Source organism: Prunus avium, chromosome 6, assembly GCF_965620075.1.
Source record: "Prunus avium chromosome 6, drPruAviu1.hap1.1, whole genome shotgun sequence".
NCBI lineage: Eukaryota > Viridiplantae > Streptophyta > Magnoliopsida > Rosales > Rosaceae > Prunus > Prunus avium.
The window spans coordinates 9024591-9048743 of NC_142289.1; the positions used below are offsets into that span (position 1 = coordinate 9024591).

General features: G+C 38.4%; 2 protein-coding genes, 1 long non-coding RNA gene and 2 pseudogenes across 6 annotated transcripts; all 5 read right to left on the minus strand.

Annotated features, from left to right (window-relative positions):
* Window positions 1–862: 862 nt before the first annotated feature.
* On the minus strand, window positions 863–3222 carry LOC110771615 (cytochrome P450 81Q32-like). The gene is made up of 2 exons (XM_088255659.1): window positions 2077–3222; window positions 863–1610 (listed from the first exon to the last, which is right to left on the minus strand). The coding sequence occupies exons 1-2, from the start codon at window positions 2965–2967 to the stop codon at window positions 1002–1004; spliced, it is 1500 nt and encodes a 499-aa protein (XP_088111785.1). The 5' UTR covers window positions 2968–3222; the 3' UTR covers window positions 863–1001.
* Window positions 3223–4280: 1058 nt separating this feature from the next.
* Window positions 4281–5525, minus strand: LOC148293600 (cytochrome P450 81Q32 pseudogene; annotated as a pseudogene).
* A 1042-nt stretch (window positions 5526–6567) lies between these two features.
* Window positions 6568–7771, minus strand: LOC110771613 (uncharacterized). 4 transcript variants are annotated; one of them, XR_015836328.1, is made up of 5 exons: window positions 7610–7771; window positions 7420–7528; window positions 6955–7338; window positions 6814–6853; window positions 6568–6742 (listed from the first exon to the last, which is right to left on the minus strand). It is a non-coding gene; the product is annotated as an uncharacterized LOC110771613 (long non-coding RNA). The 4 variants fall into 4 exon arrangements; XR_015836327.1 differs by having other exon boundaries at window positions 6814–7338; XR_015836329.1 differs by having other exon boundaries at window positions 6663–7163; window positions 7281–7338.
* Window positions 7772–8805: 1034 nt separating this feature from the next.
* LOC110747317 (cytochrome P450 81Q32) lies at window positions 8806–11031 on the minus strand. Its single transcript, XM_088254030.1, has 2 exons — window positions 10103–11031; window positions 8806–9769 (listed from the first exon to the last, which is right to left on the minus strand). Exons 1-2 carry the CDS (start codon window positions 11000–11002, stop codon window positions 9158–9160), a joined length of 1512 nt encoding a protein of 503 aa, XP_088110156.1. The 5' UTR covers window positions 11003–11031; the 3' UTR covers window positions 8806–9157.
* A 1324-nt stretch (window positions 11032–12355) lies between these two features.
* On the minus strand, window positions 12356–23924 carry LOC148293601 (cytochrome P450 81Q32-like; annotated as a pseudogene).
* Window positions 23925–24153: the final 229 nt, after the last annotated feature.

Sequence of the window (24153 nt, forward strand, 5' to 3'; positions counted from 1 at the left end):
CGCAATCGCGGTAAACCGAACCGCATTTGCGGTATTTAGAACCGAACCGCATTTGCGGTTGCGGTTGCGGTATTTGATTTTCAAAACTTGCGGTTACCGCAAACCGCAAATATATTTTAAATAATATTGTCTATATTATATTATATGTAAAATATATTTCATACAACATATTTCATACAATATTTTCTATTCACACCCATTATTTATGCTCATGTTATTTATGCTTCTTCTTATAATAAAATGTACTAAACTTATGTTATTTTATTTGTAGATAGCATTGGTGCTCAAACAACACAATAGGGTTCTTTAAATCCACTCACCACCACCAACACTTGAGTTTGTAACTTTAGTTTGTAACATTGGTGCATTGCGTTTTCCTTTTAGTTTGTAACTTTAATTAACTTTGAATTGGATTTTCTTTTGGGTTGTAACTTTAATTCATTTTGCATTGCATTTTCCTTTTGGTTTGTAACTTTAAAGAATTTGGAATTGGAATGCTTGAGAAGTTTAACTTTAATTGGAATGCTTGGAATTGAACTTTAATTTTCTTTAGGTTGTGAATGCTTGAGAAGTTGAGGAGATTGTGAATTTATATATGCTTGAGAAGTTGGATTTTTATGACACAAAAAGAACTTGCGGTTTTAAACCGCTAAGTTACGGTGCGGTAAACCGCAAAACGCGGTCGGTTTGCGGTTTCAAAAATCACCATACCGCAAATAGTCGGTCGGTTTGCGGTTTGGGCAAAAATTCGCGGTTACCAAACCGCAACCACCCCTATAGAAAACATGGAATCTTTTTTTTCGTGACAAACCTATAATGACTAGTTAAATAAATTCTGCATACATTGAAAGAGAGAAATGAATGAAGCCCCAAAAGGAAGTTAAATGAATTTATTGGAAGACATAAAATATTTCTTCAAAATTACAATGCTCCAGTATACATGTCTTTTAGCTAATTTCCTATTTTATTACGACATTAATTATAAGTAATATATCCACAGATCAAGATAGAACCTTGGTCATAACCGAGCGTGCTCTGCACATAGCCTCCAACGGAACAACTTTAGGCATGGTGAGTCCTTTACCTTCAGCCATGTCAATCTCCTCCTTACTGATTCTCTCCCAATCAAAGCATTGAATTAGTGACCCCAACGTCAACCCCACCACACGTTGGGCCAGGCCTACTCCAGGGCAAGCCCTTCTTCCAAGCCCAAATGGCATGAGTTTGTGGGACAAATCGTCACCACTTTCAAACCTCTCAGGCATGAAACTTTCAGCATCATCCCACAGTTGAGGATCTCTATGCAAAGCCCATGCATTGACCAATACCATTGTGTCACGTGGCACATCGAATCCTCCAATAGTGCAGTCATCGGACGAAAAATGAGGTACTAGCAATGGAGCTGCTGGGCATAAACGGAGGGTCTCTGAAATTATACTTTGGAGGTAGGGTAGTTTAGAGAGGTCTGCTTCATCCACTAAGTTTTCTTGGCCAAGTTTGGCATCTAGCTCAGCTCTAGCTTTTTTTAACACGTGCGGATTGTTAAGTAGATTAGACAATGCCCATTCCAGTGTCACGGCTGATGTATCAGTACCAGCGAATAATATTACCTGAAGATGCAAATTGAAAATTAATTTGTATGCAATTATTGTTAGCGAGAGATATCCTATTCTATTAAGATATTATTTTCTTTATTTCCTTTTATATAGATATTATGTAATTAGGATTCCACTTGTTTTTCCAGTTTGACCCTACTAGGGTTTTTAACCTTGTATTATAAATACCTCCTTTCGGGGAATGAAATACATCTGAAAATATTCTACCCATATTTTTTGACTATTATATTGTCAAGAAAATTCTGTTCCAATATATAATCCTCCACCTAGAAAATTCTTATATGTATAGGATAGCCACGTGGCACATTAATGATGCGATCAATTCTGCAATTATATTGTCGTTTTCTCCTTATCTTGTACCTACTATTATTGACTTGACTACTATAATTTTTGTATCATAAAAATCTAATGCATTGTCATGAGAGAGAGAGAGAGAGAGAGAGAAGAATTATTGACTAACCTGAATAAGGCCCTTGATGATTTGATCGTTGTAATATTCAGGCTGGGACTCTTGCAGGGAAAGAAGATGGTCAATCATTGTAGTACCATTTTTACCCTTACTCTTGTGCTCATCAATCAGAGCCTGCAAGAACTCATCTGTCCTCTTAGCCAACGTCTTCACCTTCTTCTCATATCCACCGCTCCCAACCCAATTCAAAATCGGCAAAAAGTCAGCTGGGTTCGCTGCGCCGCCATAAGAGAACGCATCGCTCATAATCTGCCTGAACTCCTTGGCCTCTTCTTTGTCGACCGACACGTCGTCGCCGTAGTACCTCTTTCCGGCCACCATCGTCATTATGATGTTGAAGGTAAGCTCATTGAACATGGACTTGAGCTCCACCTTTGCAAAACCGTCACGTGCGTTTTGTGAGAGTTTAAGTAATAAGTGTTTGACTTCGTCCTTTCTGATCTCGGAGAACGTCTGGAGTCGGGCGGTGGAGAAGATCTCGGTGGCGCCGATGCGGCGGAGGTTGCGCCAGTGGTCGCCGTACGGGGAGGCGCCGAGTGTGGTGTGGTTGTAGCCAAAGTGCTTGCCCATGAGCGAGCGAGGGCGGTTGGCTAAAACGATGTCGTTTTTGGTGAAGCATTCTTCGACTGCGGACGGTGAGGAGACTATGACCACGCGACGTGAGCCAAACCAGAGTGAAAAAACAGCGCCGTATTTTTGGGAGAGGCGGTGGAAGGTTCTGTGGACGGGGGGTCGTAGGAGATGGAGATGGCCAAGGATTGGAAGTGAAGGTGGGTTTGGTGGAAGGTTTTTGTAACGACGTCGGTTTGGTTGGAGCAAGAACTTGAAGGTAAATAGGATGAAGATAAGAGTGAGGGATGTGTAGAACAAGATGTCATCCATAGTTTGTTTTGCTTGATATATGTTTGGGTTTGTATTTGGATATGAAGATGGCTTCTTTGGGCTTACAATGCCTAAAGATGTGGTATTTATATATAAAGGGATGGACGTGAGAGTAGTGCGCCCAAGTAATATATAAAGAAGAAAAGTATGAAGGATTTGATCAAAAGAAAGAAAAATCAAATAGCATCAAGTAGTTGTTTTCTTTTTCAATGGGAGATTGATTTTAATATTTCCATATTGAGAAGAAAGGAGGAAAGATGAGCATGGTATGACCAATGTAGTGGAAATTGTGCTGGATCGTATTCAAATGTCCAACCACTAATTTCAAAGGTCAAATATTTTTATTTCCACTTTTCTTCCTCACATGGAGTTTGACATCTTCCACCATCATGCATGGCTACAAGGCCCTCTCTCTTTTTAACATATACGCAACAGTGTCCAAGGACAGATCCAAAATTTCATTTCATATACCGTGGAATATATATTATATAAAAAATGCATGCGTCAGCCAATATGTGATCCACACAAGGCTTGCATGGCATGCAACAGTGTCCAAGGACGGATCCAAAATTTCAATATGAGCTGGGTTAAATTTACCTTTAGGGGTGGACTATTTGGGCTTGGCTAAACCTTAATATACTAATTGTAAGAATAAAAAAAACCATAGCCCAGTTTGTCAAAACATGAGTCTATCCCTGATAGAGCCGAAACCAAACTAGTGAATGACACGAAAGTTTCTATAATAAGGGGATATATTAAGGGGTTATAATGAGGGGTTCAATCCAATAGTCCAATAATAACTTTATACTGAATCGAACGGCTATTAAGGTTTTTTTCATTATATACAGAATAAAAAAACTTCTTAATGAAAATTACCTAATGAGTAAAATAAGCATGAAACTAATTAGATTTGATTGGATTTGATTGGATCCTCATAAACATATCCACCATCCGATCCAATCATATTGGTTTTGGAAATTAGGCATCCAATTCAATCCGTCAAATCATCAAAATCAATTAAAATTGAATCGTTCAGTTTGTGTGGATTGGATTGGATCTTTCACACCCAACTTGCCGTGGTAGTAGAGCTCAAAGCAATATGTGGCTCCTCATCTAGCAATTAGTAGTGACCCATCTGCTTAATCTTGGAAAGTTCAAATTTCCTCTCTCTCCACGTCCATTAATAATAATTGTAAGTTATATTTGACTCTATATGCGAAAGCTTTCGTTGCTCACATGATAAATAGTTAAAATAATATCCATGAATTACAACACTCCAATCATGTCTTGCAGTTTCCCTGTCTCTAATTATAATTTCCATAGATAGATCAAGATCTCATAACTTCGTCTATGATGGGGCGTGCTTTACACATAGCCCTTAATGGCACATCTTTAGGCATTGGAAGCCCTTTACCTTCAGTCATATCAACCTCTTCTTCACCAACTCTCTCCCACTCAAAGCATTGTACGAAAGACCCCAACGTCAAGCTCACCACACGTTGGGCTAGCCCTGCTCCTGGGCAAGCCCTTCTTCCCAGTCCAAATGGCATGAGCTTGTACGACATGTCTCCACCACTTTCAAACCTCTCAGGCCTGAAGCTTTCAGGATCACTCCATAACTCTGGATCTCTATGTATGGCCCACGCATTGATGAATACCATTGTATCTCGTGGTATATGAAATCAGTATGAGCCCCTTGATAAACAAAACAAAACTCACTAAACTCATTAAATTAAACAAAACAAAACTTTATGATTTAAAAAATAATAAAAATTCATGAGATAGAATTTTGGACTAACCAGTATGAGCCCCTTGATAATTTGGTCAGTGTAATACTCAGGCTGCGACTCCTGCAGAGAAAGCAAATGATCAATCCTTGTGCTGCCATTTCCACCCTTTGAAGTCCTGCTCCTGTGCTCATCAACCAGCCCTTGCAAAAACGCATCGGTTCGGTCCTCTTAGCCAACTTCATAACCCTCTTCTCATAAGCATTACTCCCAACCCAATTCAAAATAGGCAGAAAATCAGCGGGGTTCGCTGCCCCACCATGAGCAAAAACCTCCTTCATAATCTCTCTTAACTGCCTGACCTCCTCTTTGTCCACCGACACGACACGTCGTCGCCGTAATACCTCTTCCCGGCCACCATCGTCATTAAGATGTTAAACGTCAGCTCACTGAACATGGACTTGAGCTCCACCATAGAGAAATTGTCATGTGCGTTTTGTGAGAGTTTGAGTAGCAAGTGCTTGACTTCGTCCTTCCTGACGTTGGAGAATGTGTTGAGCCGAGTAGAGGAGAAGATCTCAATGGCGCCGATGTGGCTGAGGTTGCGCCAGTGTTCGCCGTACTGGGAGGCGGCGATGGTAGTGTAGTTGTAACTCATGTACTTGCCCATGATCAGTCGAGGACGGTTTGCCAAGACGATGTCGTTTTTGGTGAAGCATTCTTGGACGGCTGAGGAGGATGAGACTATTTTTATTCGTCTATAAATGGTTGCAAGCTAGCTGGCTTATACTTCTTTTGAGTTTCGCACTATAAACTAGCTACATAAATGGTTGCAAGCTAGCTGGCAATATTTCTATAGCAAGTTTTTTTTTCAGTATAAGCAATTGGGGTGGGGAGTTTACATAAATATTTATTGAGTGTCTGGTGTTTCGAACTTGTCGACATGCTATACCCACTGACATTTCTATGGCAAGTGTAAAACCCATATATGGGGTATTATGTGCATTTGAATTAATTACCTCATCAAAGCAATGACATCACATACATGTTACACTGAAAATTGTAATTTTTTTTTTATATAAATAACATTATAAATTACTCTAAATTAATATAATTAGAGAATTCAAACTTCAAGAGAACGGACATATTATACTGGTCAATTATCTTAATCTATATATGCATATATATGGAAATTGTAATTTTGAGTGCAAATTTAAATTGCAAGTGTTTTGGATCAATCACGTGCAGCTAGTGAGGCCATGTTTATCACCGACGTCAGGGAGTACGCCATGCATACATAGGCTTCTGTATATTGCATGCGATACTGTCCACTGTCCACCAAATAGAGACATGGAACAAAAGCAAAATAAGGCAACGCCGACAGTGCCGCAAACCGCAGATGATGCACCTTTTCTTCCTTATCGAGACGATTGTATGATAAATTTACAAGTCTTAGCCCCAAACCGCCGTCACCCAAAATAATGAATTTTGTAGGGCTGCACACGGGTCGGGTGGGTCGGTTATGGGCCCAAACCGCACACCGAATCAGGCCTTGTCGGCAAGCCCAAATACTAAACCGTGGACTTCTTCTTTAGGCCCATTTTCGAGTTAAGTCGAAAATCGAATTGGGCGGGCCGGATTGGTTCGGTTCGGGTATTTGCCAAGGCCCAACAGAAGCCACAATTGAAGGCTTTTTTTTTATTTATAAACTTTTCCAGGCCCATTCGGTTTTTTTGGTCAGATTTCAACAATTCAAGTTTTGACAGTTCCTGTATAGTTTTTCCAATTTCTCCAACTCTGCATATCTAAGGTTTTCATCACTCAAATACTTAAAAAAACCTTAAAACCATAGCAAATCATCATCCACCACACATCTCCAAATAAAGAAATTATTATTACAGTCCATAGCAAATTGTGAGAGTAATCTCAATCACAATTTGCATATTTGCAAAGTTCAAAAGAAAATCCAAATAAAAACAAATAAATTTCCATTACATATACACATACAATTCTATGAGTTGTTTCATATTCAAATCAGATTTGCACCTCTGCACAAAGAAAGAAAAAACAGTTAGTAAACATATGAATTACGCGAAATTACTACAACACTAGAAATTACCAAAATCATAGAAATCAATTTTGTGATCCCAAAATCAATTCTGTCCACCAAAAATCACAACAAAGTCAGATCACATAAGCAGAATTAACAAAAATTGTAAAATCCCTAAATTTTTTAATTAGGGTTTACTGATATTAATACCTCAAATCAAACGGAGAGAGATCGAGAGAGACTAAGAGAGAGCCACTGAAAGAGAGCGAGAGTGGCTGAGAGAAAGATATGGCGAAACCGTCTAAGGGAGACTGAGAGACTGAGTGAGAGAATGAGTGAGAAAAATCTGGAAACCTAATAGAAATATGACAGAGGATCCAAGGGTTCATGATTGTGCTTTATATGCCCTATCCAATAACCTAATAGAAATTTAAGTTGGTTGATTTTCAGTAAGTTCAACAACCTATAAATATCACGGCCTTGTCTTACTCAAGATGGCAGCAATAGTAGCCAAAAGTTATTCTGGAAACCTTTACCTGTGGGAATCTGGATAGCTTTAAAAGTGCAGAGAAAGCCAGCTTTTCCTCATCTTTTCTACAAGATAAGATATTTAAAGTAAGAAAAGTTACAAATGGTCTAGCCAAAAGTATGAAAATATTTTACTGATATTAATACCTCAAATCAAACTAAGAGAGATCGAGAGAGACTGAGAGAGAGCCGCTGAGAGAGAGCGAGAGTGGCTGAGAGAGAGATAGAGCGAAACCGGCTGAGGGAGACTGAGAGACTGAGTGAGAGATCGGGTGAGAAAAATCTGGAAAAAAATAAAGAACTTGAGAGGAACAAAAAATATAGAAAATTAAATTACCAGAAATACACAGTTGAGGGAGGTGAGACTGAGAGCGGCTAAGAGAGGCGGGCGAGAGGAGAGAGAGGCTGAGGCGGGCGAGATGAGAGAGTGACTGAGAGGAAGAGAAGAGGCGCAATGAAAAAAACATTCGAAGTCATTCATATCTTTAGGGTTTCAACGGATCTGGTGTAGCAGGGAGTAGGAAATGACATACCATCCACGAATAATTCCGCGACACGTGTATTCTTATTTAAAAAATTATATATAATTAAAATATTCGGTTCGGTCCGGTTTTCAGTGAATTAAAATCGGTCCAACCCGATTCAAGGCCGGTTTTTTTACTGGTTCTTTGATTTTTCAATATAAAAACCGAACCAAACCACCTCCAACGGTCTGATTCGGGCTGTTCGGTCGGGTTTTCGGTAATAATGCCCACCCCTAGAATTTTGTAGCATGGCTCCGCCCCAAACCGGGCTAAACCTCTAGATAGATAGATATATATACTTAAATTTTATCTGAAAGTCGAAATTTTGGCAAAATATCTTCTGAATTACCATGGCTCCCCATTTCTTTATTAAAACTATAAATAGACAAAAGACTTATCTTAAAAGTAAAAATATGTATTAAAGTGAAGCACTTGTCTTTATTATTCTTTGAATTAATATGTTGAATATTCTAATTATCTTATTATCTTATTTCCTTTACCATAATCCTAAATTGTAGATCAAGTCATCATAACCTTGTTGACAATGGAGCGCGCTTTACACATAACTTCCAATGACATAGTTTTAGACATTGTGAGTTCTCCAATGACATGTTTGAAAACCGTCGGGTTAACTTATATGAAGTCTAGTGGCAAACAATGTAAATATGTAAGAGTACTCTGACCTTTTATATCCCATGGGGCATTTCAGTTTGAATTTGAGTTTTATACATAGATTTCAAGATTGATGGGTTTATGTTTAGAAAATAGAAATTGTAGGAGTCTATTTTAGATCATCGAAAAAAATAACCATTTTACTTAGGTCAGAATTTTGAATGTCATTGTTTAACCCTCAAAAGATGTGAGAAAACAACTCCTACCCCCTCTTCAATTCAAACCAAATGCCTCAACTAATTTTGATTGTGATGTATTGTCCTTCATATCCAATAACTTTGTGGTGAGGTACGTATGACAATATATTACACAATAAATCAACAAAAGGGATAAGATATTACAGGAAATACCGATTCGATTTATTCATGACCCAAAGTCTTCCATGAATATATATACTCACAATGATACAACAGAGACAATCGATGCATTTACTTGCCAAATAAAATACTCACTATGACATAAAACATACAACTGAAATAATTCCCAAAATTATTAGGGAGTTTCACTAAAATACCCAAAATGGGGGCTGAAATTATAAAAATACCCTACACCCAAAACACTTTATAAACATACCCAAAACTCATCATTACACACACTCAAAACCCATTTATAAACATACCCAAAATCCATCATTACACACATACCCAAAACCCATCATTATAAATATCTATATTATTATTAGTGCTAGATCAAACTATCAGAACCTTGTTGATAATCGGGCGTGCTTTACACATTACCTCTAATGGCATCACTTTAGGCATTGTGAAGCCTTTACCTTCTGTCATATCAATTTCCTTCGCACTAACTCTCGCCCAATCAAAGCATTGTATCAATGATCCCAATGTCAAGCCCACCGTACGTTGGGCAAGGCCCGATCCTGGACAAGACCTTCTTCCCAATCCAAATGGCATGAGTTGGCTTGACAAATCATCACCACTCCCAAACCTCTCGGGTATGAAGCTTTCAGGATCATCCCACAACTTTGGATCTCTATGTATAGCCCATGCATTGACCAATACCATGGTACCGCGTGGTACATTGTATCCCCCAATAGTACAATCATCTGATGAAAAATGTGGTAGTAGTATTGGGGCCGCTGGGTACAATCGAAGAGTCTCTGAGATGATACTTTGAAGATAGGGCAGTTTAGAGATATCATGTTCGTCCACCAAGTGTTCTTGGCCTAATTGAGCATCGAGTTCAGCTCTTGCTCTTTTTAGCACGTCCGGATGGTTAAACAAATTGGACATGGCCCATTCTAGTGTCACTGCTGAAGTCTCAGTACCCGCCAGCACCATGTCCTGAAAATATTTATTCTTTAAGTGTTATAAATAAAACTTCATGTGGCTAGAGAAAGTCATTTTTGAACATCTCGATGCCCTATGTGATTTAGTGTATCTCACGATGTCAAAACATGTGTCCTTAAAATTGAGGAGGAGCTCCTCAAAACAAATGGGATTTTGACAATTAGCAAATTTCTTTAACTTTTTTTTGCTTTTGAATTCCTTTAATTTTTCTTTTTTTGGAATTTGACTCAAAATTTCATTTGTTCTAAGGAGAGATCCTCATTAACTTTAAGTAACCAAACCATGCTCTAAAATAAATTCATGAAATATAAAGACTTTTGGACTAACCAGAATAAGCCCTTTGATAATTTGGTCACTGTAATGCTCGGGTTGTGAGTCCTGCAGAGAAAGCAAATGTTCAATCATTGTGGTACCATTTTTATCCTTGCTCCTGTGTTCATCAATGAGACCTTGCATGAACGCATCCGTCTTCCTAGCCAGCTTCATCACCTTGTTCTCATACCCACGTTCACTCCCAACCCAATTCAAAAAGGGCAAGAAGTCAACCGGGTTCGCTACCCCAGTATAAGCAAAAACCTCCTTCATGATCTCTCTGAACTGCCTCGCCTCCTCTTTGTCCACCGATGCATCCTCCCCGTAGTACCTCTTCCCGGCCACCATTCTCATTATGATGTTGAATGTCAGCTCAGAAAACATAGACTTGAGCTCCACCTTCGCAAAATCAACATGTACGTTTTCTGAAAGTTTAAGCAGCAAGTGTTTGACTTCGTCCTTTCTGACGTTCAAGAATGCGTTTAACCGGGAGGTTGACAAGATCTCGGTGGACCCAATTCGGCGGAGGTTGCGCCAGTGGTCACCGTATTGGGACGTGGCGATGGTGGTGTTGTTGTAGGCTAGGTGCTTGCCTATAAGCATGCTAGGACGGTTGGCTAAGGCGATGTCATTTTTGGTGAAGCATTCTTGGGCGGCCGACGAGGATGATACTATAACCACACGCTGTGAGCCGAACCAGAGAGAGATTACGGGGCCGTGATTTTGTGAGAGGCGTTGGAGGGTTCGATGGATGGGGATCTTTAGGAGATGGAGATGGCCGAGGATTGGGAGAGAGAGTGGGCTTCGTGGGAGGTTTTTGTAACGTCGTCGTTTTTCTTGGAGAAAGAACTTGAAAGTGAAGAGGATTGAGATAACGGAGAGAAATGTGTAGAACAAGATCTGTTGTTGTTCCATGGCTGCTAGCTATTATTAAGTATAATGAGTTTGAGTGAGGAAGATGTGGTATTTATAAAGAGTAGGGACGTGAGAGTAGGCCAAGTAATGATAAGAATCGTACGGTCTTTATTCTTCCAACGGTGGGTGGGTAGCTACTTCTTGTGAGTTTTGAACTATAAAGTTTTATCTATGACCAAAAAAAACAAAAAACCATAACGTTATCTTACCTAGAACATTTAAAGTTATCGTTCCATTTGTATGGAAAATGCACTATATACATCTTATTATTGTATAGCAAACGAGGAAAAAAGAAACTGATCAAATATTACATGCGGACGTTTGGATTTGATTGTTTAATTACATTAAATCCTATTTAAGAGAATTTGACTTCTACGATATTAATAATATTGGAGGAGGGGAAATCGAATTGAGATTTTGATTGAGGGCCCCTCTTCAATTCAAAACCAAATACCCAACTTATCTTGTGGTTGTCATGCATTGTCTTTCTTTTTCAACAATTACTTCATGGTGGGGTTTAGGTAGAAATATATGACTCATTTATGTGGTGGAAATTGTGTTGACCAATGGCACTCTTAATTCTAGTCTTAGACCACTAATCTCAATGTCTCTTCTTCCATACAGAAATCTAATACAATTATACAAGGGATCAGTGCTCTTCGATTCTAGCTAGTCAGAGAAGATGCAGATTCAATTATTGTGCAAATTGCAACAATTTTTTATTTCCTTTCATTAGGTCGGTTGATAGCTTTCATCACGTACTATTCTATAATTTCTTCAAAAATAGCTAGCTACATCAGCGAATGCGTGTTGGATTTGAGTACGGCAGTGAATTGTCCCCATCTGGTGGATATATATATATTGAACAAAAGTAAGCCAAAACAATACAATGAGACGTACTTCCCTTAAAAGGCCGAAGACCTTGCCGAAAATGTAAATGATGTACGTCCCTCCAATTCAGTCCACCCTCACATAGCAGCATTGGAGGACATTCACATTATCATTTCTATACAAGTTAGATTAACGTGAATGGGTGACAGTAGCCGAAAGGTTCCTTGTAGTTCATATTTAACCCAAAAAATTTAGACCCTAAATATGAAAAAACTTCTTGAATGTAACCGTAGCACTGTCATGGGGTATTACTAATTCATCTATAACGTAGATGGATATAATATTTATGTTTTTTAGGGTTTTAACATGAATTCATATTTCAATGAATTTTTCTCTCTCCCAGCAGAATTTCGTGAAAATGGATAGAGTAGAATCGCTTGGGCCACTGCAGTATTATCAAAAGTGTCAACATATGGAGGAAGTTTTTGAGAATTGGATCAAAGATCCCAAAATTCTTTGGTTTCACTGTGCCGTCACATAATTCATCAACGACAAAATCTTGGAGTGTTTCCACCCAACACGTGGTATGTCAAATCCACCGGTAGTGCATTCATCATATGAAAAATGTGGTTCAAGCATCGGGGCCACTAGGCACATGCAAAATGTGGTATTTTAGATATATTTAGTCATCCAATAAGTGTTCTTAGTCAAGTTGAGCATCCAATTCAGTTCTGGCCTTCCTTTGTACGTGCGGATGGTTAAGTAGATGACACATGGCCCATTCCAATGTCATTGGCAATGTATTAGTCCCCGCCCATGACATAACATAACCTAAAAAGTACTTTTTTCCAATAGAAAAGATCACTTTTTGCTATTTCTGGTCAATAACGCAGCAAAATAGTGCTATCCATGTAAGTTTTTTCCAATAGAAGATCATAAAGTTAGGAGACAAAGAGAAAGAGATTGCGAACCATTGAAGGGGGAAGGGGATGAGGGGGAGAAGATGCTGCAAACGTGTCCCATAATTTTTAATTTTTTAATTTTTTTGGGATAGAATAATTAAAAAGGTTCTTTGAATGAAACAAGGAGCACTTGTGAGGGTTAAGAGTACATACTAACTATATATGTTGTTGGATTAATCTAAGCGGCCCTTATTGAAGAGGTCCTCACAAGTCCTTAAATGAGCAGGACTAGTTTTATTACTAATCTTTTATAACAAGCGATAGAATTTTATTCGAACAACCGGAGTCATCCCAACGCGAGAGATTTATTACAAATCTTAGTGTCACCAAAGTTATATATTCATCAAAATTGTTTACCAAATAATATAGCCCATTGCCATATGACAATATATTACACAATAAAACAATAAAGGGGGTACATATGACAATATTTGGTTCAAGTTACAGAAAATATCCGATTCAATTTATTCATGACCCAAAGAAAATACTCGTTATGACATACAACGTACAAATTGAAATAACTTCCCACAATGATAATGCTTCGCAATTCTGGATATCAAACCGGCGTGCTTTACACATGACTTCTAATGGTAGAAGTTTAGACATTGTTAGGCCATATCAATTTCCTTCTCACTAACTCTCATCCAATCAAAGCATTGTATCAATAATCCCAAAGTCAAGCCCACCGTACGCTGGGCAAGGCCTGATCCCGGACAAGACCTTCTTCCCAGTCCAAATGGCATCAGTTGGTGTGACAAATCCTCACCACTCCGAAACCTCTCAGGTATGAAGCTTTCACTAGTAAAAAAAACCCCTTGCGCGACCAAACTTTGCGCGACGAAATAGAATTCGTCGCGCAAAGTCACTTTGTGCGATGAAAATTAAACTTCGTCACGCAAAGTCTTACGCGACTAAATTTTGCGCAACGAAACACAAATCGTTGCACAAAGTCACTTTGCGCGACGACAAAGCATCGTCGCGAAAAGTAACTTTGCGCGACGAAACACTTAAATTCGGTGCACAAAGTCTTGCGCGACGAAGTGTGGTTCGTCTCGTAAAGTCTTTTCAAAAATAAATTAAATAAAAAATTATTTTTAAAAATCTATGCATGACTTTGCGTGACGAAAGACAAAAATTTGGTGCACAAAGTCTTGCGCGACGAAGTGTCATTCGTCTCGCAAAGTCTTTACAAAAATAAAAAATTATTTTTAAAAATTTTTGGATGACTTTGCGCGACGAAATAATAATCTTCGTCCCGCAAAGTGTTTACAAAAATAAATAAATAAAAAATTATTTTTAAAATTTTTTGGATGACTTTGCACGACGAAATAATAATCTTCGTCTCGCAAAGTCTTTACAAAAATAAATAAAATAAAAAAATTATTTTGTTAGAAAAATATATTATTGTAGTTCGGATTGGGTTTTTGTTAGAAAATATATATTTTAAATTGACGATCGAATTGGTTCATTGTATTCATATAGGGTCAAGGAGTGTAGTTGTAAAAAATCATCAAAATCGAAATTGAAATAACCATTAAATCGTGATTTTTCGTTTATAACCGTCGAAAGTTTTGTCCTATTACTTGATCTCTGAATGTTTATTTTTTCCGATTTTTGGCGTATATGATCTCGAAGTATAAACAAACAAGTGTGATGGTTGGATTAAATACAACATAAGATTTTGTGGTATCCACTAGTGTAAATATTTTAAATTGAAGATCAAATTGAGTCATTGTATTCATATAGGGTCAAGGAGTGTAGCTGTAAAAAAATCATCAAAATCGGAGTTAAAATAACCGTTAAATCGTGATTTTTGTTTATAACCATCGAAAAGTTTTGTCCCATTAATTGATCTCTGAATGTTTATTTTTTCTGATTTTTAGGGTATACGATCTCGAAGTATAAACAAACAAATTTGACGGTTGGATTGTTGAAACTAGTTTCATAGAATACATATGCCATCAAAACAATATATTCACTAACAATTAAGAGTTTATTTATACTTTTGTTAAATATAACATAAGATTTTGTGGTATCCACTAGTGTAAATATTTTAAATTGACGATCGAATTGGTTCATTGTATTCATATAGGGTCAAGGAGTGTAGCTGTAAAAAATCATCAAAATCAGAATTGAAATAACCGTTAAATCATGATTTTTCGTTTATAACCGTCGAAAAGTTTTGTCCTATTACTTGATCTCTGAATGTTTACTTTTTCCGATTTTTGGCGTATATGATCTCGAAGTGTAAACAAACAAGTTTGACGGTTGGATCATTGAAACTAGTTTCGTAGAATGCGTATGCCATCAAAACAATATATTCACTAACAATTAAGAGTTTATTTATACTTTCATTAAATACAACATAAGATTTTGTGGTATCCACTAGTGTAAAAATTTTAAATTGAAGATCAAATTGAGTCATTATATTCATATAGGGTCAAGGAGTGTAGCTGTAAAAAATCATCAAAATCAGAGTTAAAATAACCGTTAAATCGTGATTTTTGTTTATAACCATCGAACAGTTTTGTCCCATTACGTGATCTCTGAACGTTTATTTTTTCTGATCTTTGGGGTATACGATCTCAAAGTATAAACAAACAAATTTGACGGTTGGATTGTTGAAAATAGTTTCATAGAATACATATCCCATCAAAACAATATATTCACTAACAATTAAGAGTTTATTTATACTTTTATTAAATATAACATAAGATTTTGTGGTATCTACTAGTGTAAATATTTTAAATTGACGATCAAATGCAGTCATTGTATTCATATAGGGTCAAAGAGTGTAGCTGTAAAAAATCATCAAAATCAGAGTTGAAATAACCGTTAAATCTTGATTTTTCTTTTATAACCGTCGAAATGTTTTGTCCCATTAATTGATCTCTTAATGTTTATTTTTTTTCTGAATTTTGGTGTATATGATCTCGAAGTATAAACAAACAAGTTTGACGGTTGGATCATTGAGTAGCTTTAAATTTGTTTATTTTGTACGTATAACACTTAAGAAATTGAATAGTATGTATATTTATTAGTAGCTTTAAATTTTTTTTAAGACTTTGCGCGACCAATATATAGTATTTCGTCGCGCAAAGTATACTCTAAAAATTTGGGCGGGTACCAAAAATGGGAATTTAAAAAAAGAAAATTACGACTTTGCACGACCAATATATAGTGTTTAATCGCGCAAAGTATACTCTAAAAATTTGGGAGGGCAAAAAAGAAAAAGGAATTTTTTTTAAAAAACTTTACAACTTTGCGCAACCAATATATAATATTTCGTCGCGCAAAGTATACTCTAAAACTTTTGGGCAGGTACCAAAAATGGGAAATTTTAAAAAAAAAATTACGACTTTGCGCGACCAATATATAAGGTTTCGTTGCGCAAAGTATACTCTAAAAATTTGGGCGGGTACCAAAAATGGGAATTAAAAAAAAAAATTACGACTTTGCGCGACCAATATATAATGTTTCGTCGCGCAAAGTATACTCTAAAATTTTGGCGGGTACCAAAAATGGGAATTTTAAAAAAAAAAATTACGACTTTGCGCGACCAATATATAATGTTTCGTCGCGCAAAGTATACTCTAAAATTTTGGGCGGTACCAAAAATGGGACGCGGGAATATTTTGGTCGCGCAAAACGTTGAGTGACCAAAAATTCGTCGCGCAAAACCCTAAAAATTTGGGCGCGCACCAAAAATGAGAATTTTTTTTTAAAATTTTTTTTCGAGACTTTGCGCGACCAATATATTATTTCGTCGCACAAAGTGATACGGCTTTTAAAACCAAAATAACTCCTCCACCATTTTCTCAATGTCTTCTACTCTTACCTCTCCTCTCTCTTTCCCTCTCCCCAAATCCTACCATTTCTCTCACACTCACTCCTCTCACTTAATCTCTCATCTCTCTCTTCACTATCTCTCACTCTCACTCACTCTCTTATCTCTCTTTTCATCATCTCTCACTCTCACTCACTCTTTCATCTCTCTCTCTCACTATCTTCTCAAATTCTCTCACACTCACTTCTCCCTCTCTCATTCTCACTCACTCAAAATCTTGCCAAAAGGTATATTCTCTCCAAATTTTAAATTTTTTTTCATTAATATGTGTTTTTGGAGTTAGTTTTGAGTTTATGACAATTTTTTGCTATTATTTTATGTTATTTTTTTGTTATTTGACAATATTTTTTTTTTTTTTTTGTAGGGAATCGTCGAGACTTTTACGGCTAAAGTTGAGGATAATTTGGGAATCCTCCGCCACTACCACCACAATAGGCTTGTAGATTTTATTATTGTATTTTGTTAATTTATGTGTACATTTTGAATATTATATATATTGGATAATTTGACCACTATTTTTCATATGTAATTTTATTTTGAATATGTCAATTTAAATTAAAGTAATTAAAAAAAAATTCATACAATAAAATTAAATTTAAAAAGTAAAAATTTGAAAAAAATTAATATAATGAAATTGATATAAGAGAAATAATAAAACAAAATGTCAAAAACATTGCGCGACAAAATATTTCATCGCCCAAACTATTAAATTAGTTTATTTTAATTAAAAAAAATTTTAAAACAAAAATTAAAAAAAAAATTGAATATTTCGTCAAGCAAAGATTTGCGCGACATTAGGATTCGTCGCGCAAAGTAGATATTATTCGTCACGCAAAGTAGATAATATTCGTTGCGCAAAGTAGTTAGTATTCGTCGCGCAAAGTGGTTAGAATTCGTCGCGCAAAGTGGTTAAGATTCGTCGCGCAAAGTAGCTTTGAGCGACGTTAGTGTTCGTCGCGCAAAGTCTTATCATTCGTTGCGCAAAGTGGCTTTGCGCGACAAAGAATATATTTCGTCGCGCAAACCCTTTCTTGACGATCTTTGCGCGACAGAACTTGCGCGACCAAAATTTAGTCGCGCAAACTTTGCACGACGAAATTGTACTTTGCGCAACAAACTTATTTCGTCGCGCAAAGTGTTTTTTGTAGTAGTGTTTCAGGATCATCCCACAACTTTGGATCTCTATGTATGGCCCATGCATTGACCAATACCATTGTACCACGTGGCACGTCGAATCCCCCAATAATGCAATCGTCTGATGAAAAATGTGGTAGTAGTATTGGGGCAGCTGGGTACAATCGAAGAGTCTCGGAGATGATACTTTGAAGAAAGGGCAGTTTAGAGATATTATGTTCCTCCACCAAGCGTTCTTGGCCTACTTGAGCATCGAGTTCAGCTCTTGCCCTTTTTAGCACATCCGGATGGTTAAGCAAATTGGACATGGCCCATTCTAGTGTCACTGCTGATGTGTCAGTACCCGCCAACAACATGATCTGTAAATATTTACTCTTTGAGTGTTAATAAATAAAGAAGAGGAGACCATGAAAAACATGAACCAAATTTAAATGTGTGTGACCATGAGATGTGGTTTTGGACTTACCAGAATAAGCCCCTTGATAGTTTGGTCACTGTAATTCTCAGGTTGTGACTCCTGCAGAGAAAGCAAATGGTCAATCATTGTACTTCCATTTCTACCTTTGCTCCTGTGCTCATCAATGAGACCTTGCAAGAAAGCATCCATCTTCCTAGCAAGCTTCATCACCTTCTTTTCATACCCATGTACACTCCCGACCTAATTCAAAATAGGCAAGAAGTCCGCCGGGTTCCCTGCCCCAGCATAAGCAAAAATCTCCTGCATGATCTCTCTGAATTGCCTGGTCTCCTCTTTGTCCACCGACTGGTCCTCCCCGTAGTACCTCTTCCCGGCCACCATTCTCATTATGACGTTAAAAGTTGTTGGCGAGTAGAATATATCCTATTCTATTTGGGTTTTATTTATTTTTCCTTTTGTATAGATATTATGTAATTAGGATTCCACTTATTTCCTAATTAAACCCTACTTGGGTTTGTAACCTGTATTATAAATACCTCCTTTCGGAGAATGAAATATATCTGAAAATATTCTACCCATATTGTTTGACTTGGTATCAGAGCCGACTTTCTGGTGACATGTGTGTGTTGTGCCCACTCGTGTTCTACTGTGTGCCCTAATTTCTTTTAGGGTTCTTGTGTCTGTGCCTTTGCCGTGTTCCGCTGTGTGCTCTGTCGTGTTTGTGCCTCTACTGTGTTCGTGCATCTGCCTCTACTGTGTTTGTGCCTCTGTTGTCTTCGTGCATCTGCCATATTTGTGTCTGTGCTGTGATCTGTTGTATACCCTGCGTGATTTGTTGAGTTTCTGCTACAATCATGGGTGATAATTCCATTGTTGGTGCTGCTGCTGCTTCTGCAAATTTGCGTGTTTCTGACTCTATTCCAGGTACTGGCTCTAATACTTGGATAATTGACACTGGTGCTTCTGATCATATGACTTATAATGCTAAATTTTTTGGTGAGTTGTCTAGTAACACCCGTGACCCATATATAACTAGTGCTAATGGTTTGCCCTCTCCAATTACTGGCGAGGGCACTATTTCTCTCACCCCAACTCTGTCCTTGTCTCGTGCGTTATTAGTTCCCAATATCCATTGTAACTTGTTATCTGTTGGTCGCTTACTTGATACACTTAATGCTTCTGCTACTTTATATCCTACCCATTGCTCTTTTCAGGATCTCAAGACTCACGAGGTGATTGGGCATGGTAAACGGATAGAGGGGGTTGTATTATTTGACATTACCTTCTGCACCAGTTCGTGATCGTGTCGTTAATATTGTTCAACGTTGCAGTGTCAAAGACAAACAGCAAATTTGGTTATGGCATCGTCGCTTGGGACACCCGTCATTTGGCTACCTTAAGCGTCTGTTTCCATCTTTATTCCGCTCCTGTGATGAGTCTAGCTTCAAATGTGAGACTTGTGTAATGACCAAGAGTCACCGTACTGTTTTTCCCTTAAGTAATAATAAAGCTGCCTTGCCTTTTGAGTTAGTCCATTCTGATGTATGGGGTCCTGCTCGTGTGACTTCAAATGGTTTCCGTTGGTTTGTTACGTTTATTGATGACTGCACTCGCTTAACATGGGTGTATTTGATGAAGAATAAACATGATGTTGCCTATATTCTCCCTGTTTTTTGTGCCATGGTGTCTACTCAGTTTCATGCTCATGTTAAAGTTTTTCGAACCGATAATGGCGGTGAATATGTGAATCATACATTGAATCAGTTCTTTCGTGATCACGGTATCATTCACCAAACCACCACTCCATTCACTCCTCAACAGAATGGCGTGTCTGAAAGGAAGAATCGTCAGTTACTTGAAGTTGCCCGCTCTCCTATGTTGGATATGTCTGTTCCTCATTATCTTTGGGGACATGGTGTCTTGGCCGCGGCCTACTTGATTAACCGTACTCCTAGTCGGGTTCTTGATTTCAAGACTCCACTTGATGTGTTGTGTGCTCTTACTCCTCCGGTTTCGGTCTCTAAGTTACCTCCGAAGGTGTTTGGGTGTGTTGCGTATGTTCACGTCTACTCCCATCAACGGAGTAAACTTGATCCTTATGCTCTCCGCTGCGTCTTCATTGGTTATTCTACTACTCAGAAGGGTTATAAGTGTTATCACCCGCCTACTCAGAAGGTACATGTCACTTTGGATGTTACTTTTCATGAAGAAGTACCCTACTATGTCTCTCCCTCCTCTTCAATTCAGGGGGAGAGGGGGAGTGAATTGAAGAGTTTCGGAGTAGAAAATATGGAAGTTTTTGGACCTGAAGAAGGAATTTCTGGCGAACAGGAAGCGACCGGTCGCAGGGAAGACGCGACCGGTCGCCAACGACTCTGTGATGAAAACGACCGGTCGCACATAGGAAGCGACCGGTCGCTCGCGTCGACGAGCGACAACAGTACCGATACGAGTGACGCGACCGGTCGTGAGGAAAGCCACGACCGGTTGCCAGACGAAATTATTGGTGTTTTCGAGCCTCTCTCAGAAGGACATAACAGTGATATTGGCGACTCTCGTACAGATGAAATTGATAATAGACCCCCCTCTGCCCTGCCATTGCCTCAATCAAGTTGTGATAATGAGGTACTTTCTAGTGATGTGCCTACCTATTCTTTGCCCCCACGTACTACCCGTGGGAAACCTAAAGTGCAATATTCCCCTGATATACATGCCAAGTCTAAATATCCCATTAACCATTATATGTCAACTCATCGTTTATCTAAGTCATATGCATCATATTTGTGTCAATTATTTAGTGTATGTGTGCCAACTAAGTTGCAGGATGCTCTTTCTAATCAAAACTGGGAGATGCAATGCATGTTGAGATGGAAGCCTTGAACAAGAATGCTACTTGGGAGTTAGTTCCTTTACCAAAAGGAAAAAAGGCAGTTGGGTGCAGATGGGTGTTTACTTTGAAGCACAAGGCTGATGGTTCCATTGACCGTTATAAGGCAAGATTGGTAGCAAAAGGGTATACTCAGACATATGGAGTGGATTACACAGAGACTTTTGCTCCAGTAGCTAAGCTCAACACTGTAAACGTACTCTTATCCTTAGCTGCTAACCGTGACTGGCCGCTGCTACAATTTGATGTCAAAAATGCATTCCTCCATGGTGACCTCAAGGAAGAAATATATATGGATCCTCCGCCGGGTATCCCTGTGACTTCTAAGGAGGGTGTGGTGTGCAAGCTACGGAAATCCTTGTATGGATTAAAGCAGTCTCCAAGAGCGTGGTTTGGAAGATTTGCTGCATCCATGAAGAAGTTTGGGTATGTGCAAAGTAACTCTGATCATACTTTGTTTCTGAAGCGTCATAAAGGTAAATTGACGGCTTTAATTATTTATGTTGATGATATGATTGTGACTGGAGATGATCATGTGGAGATACAGAGTCTTCAGAAGTATCTGGCTTCTGAGTTCGAGATGAAATCATTGGGTGATTTAAAGTATTTTCTTGGGATTGAAGTTGCCAGATCTAAACATGGTATTTTTCTATCCCAAAGAAAGTATGTTTTGGATTTACTTGCAGAAACTGGAATGTTAGATTGTAAACCAATTGATACCCCTAGTGAGCAGAATCATAAGTTGGGGATATATCCCGATCAAGTTCCGACTGATAAAGAACGTTATCAACGACTTGTGGGGAAATTGATTTATTTAGCTCATACCCGTCCGGACATTGCGTATGCTGTAAATATAGTGAGTCAGTTTATGCACTCTCCTAGTGTGGATCATATGGGGGCTGTGACTCGTATTTTAAGGTATCTGAAAGTAACTCCTAGCAAGGGGTTAATTTTCTCCAAGTATGGCCATACGAATGTAGAAGGGTATACAGATGATGATTGGGCAGGTTCAGCCACAGATAGGCGTTCGATATCTGGGTATTTTATGTTTGTGGGTGGCAATCTTGTTACGTGGAGGAGCAAGAAACAAAAGGTGGTGTCTAGATCTAGTGCTGAGGCCGAGTATCGGGGAATGGCCCATAGTGTATCTGAGTTATTATGGTTGAGGAGATTGTTGAAAGACCTTGGTTTTGGGCCTAATAAACCCATGGATTTATATTGTGACAATACGGCTGCGATTGCAATTGCTCATAATCCTGTACAACATGACCGTACAAAACATGTGGAGGTTGATCGAAATTTCATTAACGAAAAGTTGGATGCGGAGATTGTGTCCTTCCCCTTCATCCGTTCAGAGTATCAGTTAGCTGATGTTCTTACGAAAGCTGTTTCTACAAGTATCTTTCTCAACTCGCTTGACAAGTTGGGCATGCGTGACGTCTTTGCTCCAACTTGAGGGGGAGTGTTGGCGAGTAGAATATATCCTATTCTATTTGGGTTTTATTTATTTTTCCTTTTGTATAGATATTATGTAATTAGGATTCCACTTATTTCCTAATTAAACCCTACTAGGGTTTGTAACCTGTATTATAAATACCTCCTTTCGGAGAATGAAATATATCTGAAAATATTCTACCCATATTGTTTGACTAAAGTGAGATCCGGAAACATGGATTTGAGCTCCACCTTCGCAAAATCGTCACGTGCGTTTTGTGAAAGTTTGAGTAGCAAGTGTTTGACTTCGTCCTTTCTGACGTTCAACAATGCGTTGAGTCAAGAGGTTGAGAAGATCTCGATGGCCCCAATGCGGCGGAGGTTGCGACAGTGGTCGCCGTATTGGGCCGTGCCCGATGGTGGTGTTGTTGTAGGCTAAGTGCTTGCCTACGAGCAAGCGAGGACGGTTGACCAAAACGATGTCATTTTTGGTGAAGCATTCTTGTGCGGCTGACGAGGATGATACGATGACCACACGCTGTTATTAGGTCTTTTGAGCTTTCATTACGTCAGTGAATATGCAAAAGCACACTGTCCACCTGGTGGAAACAAAAGCAAGCCACAAGGCAAACACAGTGGGGCCTACTTCCCTTAAAAGGCCTAAGAATTTTCCAAAACGTAAAGATGTACGTCCAATTCATTCCATCTCTCACGTAGCGGCATACGTATTCTTTCTCACTATATAAGTCAAAATTTGATGGCAAATTTTGGTTTACATCCTTATATTTTCACGAAATACATTTTTGGGTTTGAAAAATATTTTGATGATCACGTTATCATCTGTATACTGTTAGTATTTTAGGTTGTTTGTATATTTTAGCCTTATGCAGATGGAGATTTTGCAGAGAGGAAGAGAGAAAAATGAGAAGGGACTGTTGTATTGCATTTTCACAAACAGTTAGCTTACATAGTGTGCTCGGTAGAGAGAGAGAAGGAAGATTCTTCTCTAACCAAATTACAGCTGTTACCCTATGAAGTGCTTACACTTGTCATCCCAAATCTAAGCTAGAGAATCCACCTGGACTATGATCCAAAGGTTCTAATTTTATCACATATAAAATAAACATAAAAGAATAGAAATAGAGCTTGGTAGCTTCGGCTGTAAGAAAGCAGCTGCAGGATTACATTCCAACACTCCCTTCTAATCCTTTAGCTGATTTCACACCAAGGAGGCTTCTTAAACTAACAAAACGATCCTTAGGTAGAGCCTTGGTCAGAATATCTGCTATTTGATCTTCTGTCTTGCAGTAGATCAGCTCAATTTCTTTTGCTTGAATAGCTTCCCTTATGAAATGGAATTTCCGACTGATATGTCTTGTTTTCTGATGATGAACTGGATTCCTTGCCATTGCAATAGCAGAGGTGTTGTCACATAGGATTGGTGTACCTTCTACTTGTTCTTCACCAAAATCCTCAAGCACAAATCTTAGCCACTTAGCCTGTGAAGTAGCTTCTGCAGCACTCACATACTCAACTTCTGCTGTGGACAAAGCCACTGTGTTTTGCTTGATGGAAGCCCAAGAAAACATGCCTGAGCCTAGTGTGAAAGCGTATCCTGAGGTGCTTCTCATATCATCC